Raw genomic sequence first — 12,329 nt, 5'->3', positions numbered from 1 at the left:
GGCCTTGAATTTTTCTTAGGAAGATTCAGATTTTAAAGACACAGTCTGGTTACCTATCCTTAAATCCTTTTGCCTCTTTTCCTTATATATAAAAATTAAGAGTATACTTATCTTGAGCACTGAGTAATACATGGAACTGTCGAATCACTATATTTTATACCTGAAACTCATATAAGACTGTACATCAACGACATTCTAATGTAGTTCTAATGTAGACTACAACTAATTCCAGAAATTAAAAATTTAAACAAATTGTCGAGAAACTCTTAGCTACCTGAGATCACTCTTGCAAGGTACTATACTGAATACTTTGCGGATATTGAAGGAGGTGGTTCTTTCTTGTCTTTAGGAAGTTTACAGTCCAGCAAAGGAATGAAGACTTTGTATAACTCTAATGTATCTGCTAACTGCTGTGTTCATGGTGTCATATATTACAGGAATTGAGAGGAGGAAGAATTCTGGGGGTGGAAGATCTGGGAACGCTTTGCTAGAAGGAAGTGTTCTGTCTGCACTTTGAAGACTGGGTAGAATGTCAGGGAGTAGAGAGAGGGAAAAGGGATGGGGGCGAGAGAACAAAACCTACAAGGGGGACAGTGTAGAATATGGCTGGAGTGCAGTGGGTAGTCTGGTTGGTGGGAGCAGGGAAAAGGTGCTAGAATACTAAGCCCGATGGTGAGGACCTTGCACGCCAGGAAAAGGAAATTACACTGTATCTCCTGGGCAATGGGGAATCAAGGATTTTTGAACAAGAAACGGTGTAATCAGAAATCTTGGTAAGATTAATTGATCAGCAATATAAGATACATCAGAGACACTTGGGAATGTTGGATCTGATAAAATGAAGATGCACCCTTCCCAGATCACGCTATTGAAAATTTCAGTTCTCCTCACAAACTCCTGAGCAACCTTATCCTGGTTCTTTTTTTTTTTTTTTCTTTTATAGTATTTACCACCATCCAACGTACTGTGAAACTCATATATATGTTTCCTATATTAGTAACATCCGTCTCTCCTTCTAGAATTCGCTGTAAGAAGGGCTGGGATTTTTATCTATCCAGTTCTCCAGTGTGTACCATTCAGAAGAATGCCAGGCCCAGGGTATATGCTGAATTCAACATTGGTTGGTTGAATGTGTGAATATACCTGAGTGTTTGGTGGCCCCAATAATTTTAATACTTACTACGATTTGTCATTAGATTCTTTCCAGATGACAAGTTTTTCCTTAGCTTTGAGACTTGTGTTGTTTCTATCAAGCCAATTAAGTATTATTTAATAAATAAATACCCAAGTGTATAGTCTTGAGGTTTTCCATCTTAGCACTAAGTTGTGTAACAACCATCAGGGGAATCTGGCTCAATTTGCGATCTTCCCCCAGAGCCCAAAATGTGCTGGTTAAGCAATCCCCTGTTGACAAAAAAGAGGCAGTGTATCTTCTTAAACATTGAGGAGTCGGGTTTCTGGTTAAAATCCCCCATGCAATTTTCAGATCTCTTCAGAAGCATGACAAAGGCTCTACCTGGGAGGCTTTCTGGGGAAACTGCTCTCCCCATGCCAGCCTGGGTGCACAGCCCATGCACTGAAATCTGTGGAAGGAGTTGTCATCAAGGACTTAGGCCCCCTACCCAGTCAAGCTCGTCCCGTGTTTATATTCCTACCCCTTGTGTCTTCATTTCTAGGTCACCTTATCTAAGGTGGTGGGCAGAGGTTTTCTTTAGGTGTCTGCCTGTGCCCTAAGCCTCTTTATGGGGAAAGGAAGAAGAGAACTTGAAGACACTTTTACCCACTCTGACTCAGTACCCTGTACCTTCCTCTCATTCTTCACTCTTGCCTCACCCCAGAGTAAATACAACTAGCAGGGCTTTCAGTTGGGGTTCCCTCAACAGTGACATGACCCCCATGTCTGCACTGTTTCAACCTCCCCTTCAACTGTACACTTTTCCATGGGGGAGAATGGAATGGGGTGGGGGACGTCAGCATTATTATTGTTATTTTGACTCTTGCTTAAAACACTGTAGTTAACAAAGGCTTGATTTTTTTGATTTCTGATTTATTGCTTTAATCAGCTCTTCTGATACTTGGTAGGCTAGTTCTCTCTCTCTTCCATCTCAGCCCCTGACAGACATAACAGTCAACTCTGGGGAGTGACTGACAGAGTGCATAGAGACTATAGGTCAGACTTGAGAGTCCCAGATGGCGTGCATCATAATTACCTGTTAATCATGTAAATAGTGAAAATTCCTAAATCACATCCTAAATCTATTGTGTCAAAACATCTGTGGATGGAGCATGATTTTTATATTTCAAAAAACTGTCTAGCCAATTCTACATCATATCTAAAATGATAGGAGTTGGAAGAAAACATATAGGCATATAACCAATTCAGACAATTAGAAGTGATTTCAAATCATGAGGCCAGAATAGGGAGTAATAGAAAGCACAGCAAACCATATCCTACCAAAGACCTTAAGCAAGTCACTTCATTTCCCTTGGCCTGAGGTGACTCCTCTGTAAGATGAGGGAGTTGAGTATGATAATCTTCAGAATTCTTTGCAATCGAGATTTCTATTTGCCCAATATCATAAATACCTCATTTAGATTGTGTTTCCATGTTGGCCAGCCCACATTAAGGAATAATTAACTAGCTGAGCAGAAATGGCTATTTTCTTAATGCAGAAACTAGTTCTGTTCTATGAAGCATTTTATTGAAATTCTTGCTTCCTTCCAGTTTTTTAAAGGAAGTTTTAGGATAAAGCCTCTTAATCAATGCGGTCAATGGGAAACACATCAGTTTCCCATTTGGACCGTCAGGGCGAGCAGGTGTGTATATGGAAGTTTGGAAGAGGAATTGTATCAGGGTGGTATAAGGAAGGCAGAGTTATAATAATCAAACACAAAGCATAGACTTTCTATAGAAGAACACTTACTTTATATTCAGTAACATAGAAATAGTAATACAGAAAGAAGAACACTTCTTCTTTCTATAGAAGAACACTTACTTTATATTCAGTAGCAGGTTTTATTATTTTTATTTTCTTTTACCTATTCTTTGCAAAGTATTCAAGGGAGCGTCATTGTCATGCAATTAGAAAAATTAAGCTTGTTTTCGTAACAGAGTTATTCTTCATTTGTGTGATTGCATTTCAGAAATGAAAAGGAGCTACTAACAATAGTGCATCTCATTCCTGACAGCCTTCCTTTGTTAATTAGTGCTCAACAGCATCCACAATAATTAAATTTTTTAAAACTGCATTAGCTTGCTAATCAAGGATATGTTTATAGAAAATAAGGGTTATGGAATTAAACATTGAAATTAAGCATTGCTTCTAATTAGTGTGGGTAAAGTAATTTGGAGACAAAATTCTAATGTGAAAAATCTTACAGGCTACCTGGTTCAGCCTCTAAACACCTGTAAGTAAGCCTTGATATTAAAGATTTTCTAAACTGGAGATTTGCCAACATTGCACAACTCTGAGTCAAGGATTTCTTTGATGTGCTTTATCCAAAGGTTTTATGCAGCATTGAAATTCTATTTCCCTTCCTCTAGACTTTCATGGAAACAGAAAATTGGTTCATCTGTACAATAAGACTACGGTTATTGCCTGCTATCTTTCTTAAGTATACTGACCAGAGTCACTAGTTCAAGGAATTCCTGTCTCTCATTATATATATCTATAAATATATATAATATGCCTATTAAGTACCCTATCGAGCATCTAAACCACAGCGGGAGGAGATTATAGAAAAACCTTTGTACAGCAGTTCTTTCTTGAAATTTATTAACAGTACTACCAGCATTAAAACTGGCTGGGATACTTGTTAAAAACGGGGATTCCTAGGCCACATACCAGATCCTTGTGAATCTGAGCGGCTGGCACTGGATTTGGGAGTCTGTCTACTAACTAAACTCCTACGGTGATTGATTATGCTGGTATTAAGAATCCTCCTCCAGGGGACGCCTGGGTGGCTCAGTTGGTTAAGCAGCTGCCTTTGGCTCAGGTCATGATCCCAGCGTCCTGGGATTGAGTCCCACATCGGGCTCCTTGCTCGGTAGGGAGCCTGCTTCTCCCTCTGCCTCTGCTGCCATTCTGTCTGCCTGTGCTCTCTCTCTCTCTCTGATAAATAAATTTAAAAAAAAATCTTAAAAAAAAAAAAAAAAAAGAATCCTCCTCCAGGAAAAAAAAGTATTCCTTTATACATATTTGAGCCAGGAACCACTCTTTCTCCTTCCTTCTCCTCTTCCCATTCCCCTGCATTCCAGCTATGTCTTCTTTAATGTAGCATAATAAGTAATCTGCTTGTGACGAAGAACCGTTTATGAGAAACTCGGGAGCACACGAGTCATGGCAGTCCTTGATCAGCGTCGATCTTCTTAAGGCCCCTTTCTCTGAGGGGATGATAAACTGCCCATTAGCATCTCCTCCCCCTTGCAGGGCTGTGGGAGGCAATGAGGGATAGTAGCTCATGGCTTAGGTTTGAGGTTACACAGACCTGAATTTGCATCTCTTTGTGGGATCTTGGTTACATTCTTCCACCTCTGTAGCCTCAATTTTTTCTTTTATAAAATGCAACTAATAATATCCTTTTCATGGGGGAGGAGGGTGGAGGGGTTATGGACATTGGGGAGGGTATGTGCTACGGTGAGTGCTGTGAAGTATGTAAACCTGATGATTCACAGACCTGTACCCCTGGGGCTAATAACACATTATATGTTAATTAAAAAATAAAAAATAGTAATAATAATGTCCTTTTCACAGGGCTGTCGCAAGGATTTGAATTAGTGTTGTACACAAAGAGGTTAGCACAGTGTCCAGCCCATAGGAAGACCCTGACAAATCCTGAACATTGTTATTCTTGATGAATTTAGCCCACCATTGTTCTTCAGTCTCCATAGTTGTTGCTTGAGCAGCACCTGGTTAAATGATTTCTCCCAGTCTTCATTATCTAGGGGCACTTTTAGAAAAAGTGGCTTTGAGAGTTTCTGGAATAGTCATCTCCCGTATAAACAATTGAATAGTGTTCAGAAAACCCTCTATCTGAGAACAGACACTTCAAGAATTTCTCTGTGCTTTGGCATGAAGTATATGAAATGTAAGCTAGATTGTATCTATCTTGCTGATGCTCAAATCAAAAAGAAAGGAATTAATTCTTATCATATGTACCAGAGAGATCACAGATTCTTAATCTCTCTTAAATTTAAACAGTGTGAGAATCCGATAGGCCCTATAGACCATTCCTTCAGAAAAATGTCACGCACACAAGCAGTTCTGCGTCTGGTTTCAAAGAAGCTCATGAACCGCTGGAAAATCATCCATGTTATTTCAGGGCAATCCATAAAGCTCCTGCTTTAAAAACGACTTATTAAAAATTAACTGAGTTAATGAGGCTAGATCATTCTTAGCTCATTTTCTCCCTGCACAGAAAAATGTTTGAAATTTTAGAAATCAGAGGTTACAATTTTAAATTTTCAGTTCTTTTTTTTTTTTTTAAGATTTTGTTCATTTATTTGACAGACAGAGATCACAAGTAGGCAGAGGCAGGCAGAGAGAGAGAGAGGGAGGGAAGCAGGCTCTCTGCTGAGCAGAGAGTCCGATGCGGGGCTCGATCCCAGGACCCTGGGATCATGACCTGAGTTGAAGGCAGGGGCTTTAACCCACTGAGCCACCCAGGTGCCCCCAAATTTTCAGTTCTTATACGAAATTAATATTCTATCTGTTCATGAGATGGGTGTTTCTATTATTCTGGTCACTAGACAAGGATCGCTTAGGCCTGGCTACTTATATTTACATGCATCTGATAAGTGTGGGGTAGAGTAGACTTAAAATTTTAAGGATTTTTTTTTAACAGCTCCCTGGAAGTAATAGCTTATATCGTCAAATCATAAATATTATAAGACTGCTTAACCACCAACATGAAACTGCTTGCCTTCAGTGAACCTTATTTTCTTCTACTCAGGACTTTTCTCCACCAAACTCAACAATTCATGTTGGATGACCTTTATTCACTGATATCTTCAATTTCACATCAGAGAATCTTATAAAGTGATGAGGTTTGAAAAAAGTGGTCTGCTCTGAACCCTCCATTTTTTAGATGGTAAATTAAGCCCTCAGCTGGAGATTAATTTGCCTAAGGTCACATAGCTAGTGATATGCCTAGAACTTGAAGTCATTTGTTCCTCACATTTTTGAGTGCTTAGGTTATTTTTCCTTGAATCCAAATTCAAGGATCTGCTGACGCCATCTTCTCTTGTGTTCATAAACTCTGCCCCTGTCCATTCCCTTCCTGTTACAAATGAACTCATGTTTTGAACACATCTCTATGGATGGGCCAGAGCTGCCAGTGTCCCTGTTTCTGACTGAGTCACTGGATTTGCTCTTCTCTTACCAGACATCTTCCCAGCCCCTCCAAAGAGGTAAATTCTTGGTACAAACTTTGCTAGGTCTTTCTTAGCCACTGTGGCCATCTCCTAGCTGAGACAGCAGGACAAACTACAACTCCACAGGTGGCCCCAGGGCTCTTAGATCTATGTTGGACTCTCCAGAACAAAGAGTTAGCAACTTCAGGGTTTTTCCACCTGTGGCAGAGCCTAAGGTGTTCTACTTTTCTGCTCTTATGAACCTCGTCTACTGAATATGACAAGAGGAGAAAGAATATTTTGTTCTCTCTCTAAAGAATATAGATATTCTTATAGGATAACCTTCTTATTAAGAAGGATAACAGTAACTTACAAATTTGACCACTTCCTCTATCATGTAAACATAACACCTGACTTGACGTTTAAAGTGTTCTTACCACCAGAAAGCAAAAACAAGGACAAATAGAAAGCTGTGGATACACAGTGTGCAGCAGTTATATTTTTTTCCTCTGTATCAATAAGTGGACTATTGGGTAACCAATATGAGGAACAAAATACTGTTAAATATACTGTTAAATCCCTTTTTAACATCATACACTAAAATTCCAGGGGAATTTAAACTTAAATATGGTAAAGGAAGCATAATAAAAGACATATAAATAAATGTTTATCAAATTTGAGATTATAAATGTTTTCCTAAGCATGAAAGCAAAGGAAAACATCTTAAAGTATGGACAAATATAACCGTATATATACTAACTTCATTGCAATAAAAATTAGACATAAATAAAATTAAAAGTTAAATATGGGAGATTCAAATTAAAACCACATTGAGATATCACCTTACACCAGTTAGAATGGCCAAAATTAACAAGACAGGAAACAACATGTGTTGGGGGGGATGTGGAGAAAGGGGAACCTCTTACACTGTTGATGGGAATGCAAGTTGGTGCAGCCTCTTCGGAGAACAGTGTGGAGATTCCTCAAGAAATTAAAAATAGAACTTCCCTATGACCCTGCCATTGCACTCCTGGGTATTTACCCCAAAGATACAGATGTCGTGAAAAGAAGGGCCATCTGTACCCCAATGTTTATAGCAGCAATGGCCACGGTTGCCAAACTGGAAAGAACCAAGATGCCCTTCAACGGATGAATGGATAAAGAAGATGTGGTCCATATACACTATGGAGTATTATGCCTCCATCAGAAAGGATGACTACCCAACTTTTGTAGCAAAATGGATGGGACTGGAAGAGATTATGCTGAGTGAAATAAGTCAAGCAGAGAGAGTCAATTATCATATGGTTTCACTTATTTGTGGAGCATAACAAATAGCATGGAGGACATGGGGAGATGGAGAGGAGAAGGGAGTTGAGGGAAATTGGAAGGGGAGGTGAACCATGAGAGACTATGGACTCTGAAAAACAATCTGAGGGGTTTGAAGTGGTGGGGGGGGTGGGAGGTTGGGTACCAGGTGGTGGGTATTAGGGCATGGATTGCATGGAGCACTGGGTGTGGTGCAAAAATAATGAATACTGTTATGCTGAAAATAAATAAAAAATAAATTAAAAAAAAAACGTTAAATGTCAAACTAAACAAGCATTAGCAGCTTCTCCAAACTAAGGCCATTTAAAAAAAATCAAGGTCATAAACGAGCAATCACAGATGATAAATGACCAAAGAATAAAAGATACTAAGCTTCATTGTTAATGAAATGAAGGCATATAAAGCTGAGATATCATTTCCCCTATCAATAGCAAACATTTAAAAGATGACAAAAGTAACTTTGGTAAGGAAACTTGTGCTTTCACATATACGCTGTTGGGAAAAGAAAATGATACAATCTTTCTGAACAGTGACTTGTCAATGAGTACCAAAATCATTAAAAGATGTATATCCTTTGGGGCTCCTGGGTGGCTCAGTGGATTAAAGCCTCTGGGATTGGGCTCTCTACTCAGCAGGGAGCCTGCTTCCCTCTCTCTGCCTGCCTCTTGGCCTACTTGTGATCTGTCTGTCAAATAATAAAATCTTTAAAAAAAACAGACAAACTTGTACACCCTTTGAACCAGAAATTCTATTCAGGTGTGTTTGTCCTGAGGAAATTATCAGAGATGACAACCAATGTTTATGGATAAGAGTGGGCATCTAATCATGATTTGAAGACCTTAATATAATTTGCATTTATATAATGGGATACTACAAAAAGATAAAAATTCTGTTTTTAATTTTCCTGTCCTCTGATATGTTAGATCAGCTCTAGGACTGAGTTTATATAATCTGAAAAAAAAAGAAAAGAAAAGGAGTTCTATAAGCTTTTTGTTCCCAATACTACCCACAGGAAGTTATCTGCACAAAGTCTTTCCTGGTGGGAAGAAACAGAAGTGAAAAGGCCTTGCAGCTGTGTGGGAGGGAAATTGGGAGGAAAGCGTGAATTTGTAAAGGTCAAGACACACTGATTTAGCCATGAGAGCATGCTGTTAAAAGATTATAGGATAGATATTTAAAAATGACAAAATAATGTGTATGCTGAGGTCCCTACTTTGTAAGGTGTGTGTGTTAAATCTACATTGAGATTTTAACAGGAAGAGAACTTGCTTTTATGATTATTTTTTATAGTGTCCTAAGTTTTCTATTGTAAGCATAATTCAGCAAACAAGATATGCTGTTAAGAAGAAGAAGGAAAGGCAGCAAAGGTGATTACAAGTTTCCTGGGCCTTACTTTGCTTCCAGAGCCAGAGCGAAGATGCCAGCAGCCAGGGGCGCTGAGGCCGAGGTGCCTGTGTGGGTCTCTGTGCAGTCGTTGTGCAGATCAGCACTTGTCTAGGTAGCATCCGGAGGGAAAGAAATGCAGGAGAACACGTGAGGAGTGTACCCTCTCCCTGGGGGTTAACCCTACCTACGGCCGCATCTGCTACGATCAGGAAACTCAGCTGATTGTCTTCCCTACTTCCTCCTCTAAACCACAGGCGGATGTTTGCCATCTGCTGATATTTTAGTTCCTTCTCCTCTATATGCAACTTGTCTATAATTCTGGCATCAGGCTGCCTTTTCTGGGGATGAAGTACTCCCACAATGAATATTTTCTCTTCTGAGATTCCCAAACGAATTGCTGTCTGCAAAGAAGGGACAGTTTCAAAATCGCTGTGAATCATGCTGGCCCATTAATCAGCAGGTCCATTGTGTCTAGTCTGGCATATTTAGAAATTCTGCCTCATGCAAAATTCCCTTTTGCCTTGAGATTGACATTTGACTACCTCTTCGGCACAAGGATGGAAAGCCTCTGATTTGGGCCATTTGAGCGACTTGCACAAAATGTGTTCGGTGTGTAGTTTGCACTCACTGTTGACATAGTTTGATGGCCCTGAGTTAGCGTCCGTATTTGCACTTCGGTGAGAATGGGGTTTTTCAGCTGAAAAGTATGTTAGACTCTGATCTGGTTTCAAACCATAAAACTGCTACTCAGTAGATGTGTCCCCACGGGCACGTCCCTCGGTTTCCCCATCTGTAGAATGAGGCTGACATACCCTGACTCAGATGCTGAGGCTGAAATGAGATCCTGTCTGTGAAAGCATTCTTACACACTATTACTGCACATAAGGAATTACCCAGGCTAATTTTAGCTTAATGAAGAGGTTGACAAAATTGAAGGCAAGAAACCAAAAAGACTTCCAATCAGACTGCCTTAAGGACCGCAGTAGTGCTGGCTGAGCGAGGTGTCGGGCCAAAGGATTACTAACAAGACACCCACCCCGGCTCCCGCGTTATCATTTTTAGCTAGAGATTTCAATGTGTGGGAGGGAGGTGTAAAAAAATAATTTGTTCTATTATCACCTCCTTTGGCTTCCCACTTGGAGTCGCTGAATTTCGCAAGTTATGGAGGCACTGCTCCTTAGAGGGCTGCGGAAGCGAGGCTGCCCTTTTTCCCTACTGACGCATGTAAGCCCCCAGAGCTGACTGAGTTGAGGACCTGGTTTGCGTAAGACAAAGACTACGTTATTGCCAGCGTCTCAAATAGAATCCACCAGCTGTCTTCTGCGCTGGCTGATTTACCTAAGGAGAGAGCTTTATCAAGATGGAAACTTCCTCTGGCTTCAACGCGGGATAGCTCGGCTGAGGGCCAGTCTGTGAAATGCTGACTGAAATGCCTACCAGGCCATTTTCAGAAAATCAACTCTAGATACCCCTAGGGACAACAAGAGCCAGGAGGCTCTGAGCACAAGGGGAGCAAATGTCTCCTTCAAAGGCTATCAGATAGGCCTGCCGTAACAATTCCTGGGTAGAACATCACCATCTATCATTTGAGTAACTGAATATAAGGGCATGAGAGGGAGGCCAGTGCTTCTAAGTTGAGCCTAGGGTTTTACCGTCTAAACTAGAGTAAGTTACAGAAACAGAGTTCCAGAATAGTGATCCTCTGTGAAAAAGAGCACTGACAGGTGTTGGTTTTTGTTTGTTTGTTTGTTGTTTGTTTGTTTTGAGATGCCATTCATAGGAATTTACACACATTCCAACGTCTAACTGTTGTGGGGTTCACTCACATTCTAATTGGACCATGACCTATTATTCCACTGAGATTACAATCTACATGCTTTAGCCAGTTGGTTTTTTCTGTATCAGGAGTTAAAATTGGGACATTTTAGAATTAAAAGTACCTTTCTCCATTCTCAGATCCCCTGAATGAATGGCCCTTCATCAATGTGCCCTTCAAGGGAAATCCAATAATTGCCCTTGGCAGTCTGACTCATGGAAGAGAAGGCACAGCCAAGTGTGAGCTAGGGATGCTCTCTGGGTATATAACCTTCCTGAGCTGTTTATTCAGCAGCTAAGAAGTTCATCTTGGGGGAAAGTTAGACTGTTATTTTCCTGCAGGTCACCCATTATTAGGAGATGGAACTAGGGTATGCTCTGTATTTTTATCATCTGCTAAAGAGCAAGACAGACCATATCCCCACTATTAAAGATCAACAAGTCCAAGGGTGGAACAGGCCCTACAACCCTGAAATCTTCTTTAAGGCTATTCTCGGGGAGGCATCACACAAGCAGAATAGACATTTGGATTCTTGGCTGTATGTAATGACAGCTTAGTGGCTTCTCAGGGGCAAGTTTAAAAACGGCAGGCAACATCGTCTTGGAAGAGATGTCATTATCCTTGAGAGAGAAAACTTGCCAATATATACCAGCCTTTCAGGGGAGTATGGTGTGAGTCTCCAGCTAAGCCCTCAAGCTTATGCAAATCAACTTTACCAAAGGTACCGACCCAAGGATCTTGTGGGACACAAGAGCCACGCTCTCCTACCTAAGCAGAGGAATCAGACAAAAGCAACGTACGATTCGCTGGTCGGTGTAATCCCCACTGCTGTACGAGGTGGCCAGGGTGGAGGAGCACTTCTCAGCATACCAGGGGGACAGGCCTTGCTGTGAGGCGCTGCTGATGGAGATGGTGTAGATGCTGTCCGTGTAGCCGTCACAGTCACAGTTATCACCCTGACGCCCCCCGTTCCCAGAAGCCCACACGAAGATGGAGCCCTTTCCTTGTCTCCCCTAAAGGAAAAGCCAGACTAGATCACATCCGTCATCTCTTGGGATCGCTGTCACGCCCCAGTGAAATCCCCCACAAATACATGCAAGAGAGTTTCTCCGAGGTAGATATTTGGAGTCGGTTTCAACGTCCGGTCCTCCCGCCTCCCTGTGGGAAAGCCCATGAGGCTGCATATAAGAAGCCTCCAGGCTGGGAATCTACCAGGCTACCTTCCTCTGGGCCCTCTCTGACATGGTCTGAGCGAGAGTTTTTCTTTCTTTTCCTCACTGTGCAGGCCCTTAGCACTTGATCATAATTTTGCACTCCTCCCTTGGCTTATGTCACCGTGTTTGAATCTTTGAACTTCCTCCCTTTCTTGCTGCTTGCATCTTCTGGCTGACTGATAGAATGACAAAAATCAGGCATTATTCAGATCTGTTTTGCAGCTGCATTAAAAGG

At 41.1% G+C, this 12,329-nt stretch overlaps 1 protein-coding gene across 2 annotated transcripts in view; it reads right to left on the bottom strand.

Annotated features, from left to right (window-relative positions):
• The window catches only part of PCSK1 (proprotein convertase subtilisin/kexin type 1), a 45,570-nt gene that overhangs the window by 12,711 nt on the left and 20,530 nt on the right, over positions 1-12,329 (bottom strand). For both annotated transcript variants that reach the window (XM_044265238.1, XM_044265247.1), the window contains 2 exons: positions 11,681-11,893; positions 9,072-9,172 (listed from right to left, as the gene is read on the bottom strand). In XM_044265238.1, coding sequence (XP_044121173.1) covers positions 9,072-9,172; positions 11,681-11,893 — 314 coding nt within the window. The remainder of the gene's footprint in view (positions 1-9,071; positions 9,173-11,680; positions 11,894-12,329) is intronic.

The sequence above is a fragment of the Neovison vison genome, chromosome 1 (genome assembly GCF_020171115.1).
Source record: "Neovison vison isolate M4711 chromosome 1, ASM_NN_V1, whole genome shotgun sequence".
NCBI classification, from domain to species: Eukaryota; Metazoa; Chordata; class Mammalia; order Carnivora; family Mustelidae; genus Neogale; species Neogale vison.
The sequence above is the reverse complement of the archived record's forward strand: the minus strand, read 5'-3'. Positions and strand labels throughout refer to the sequence as shown.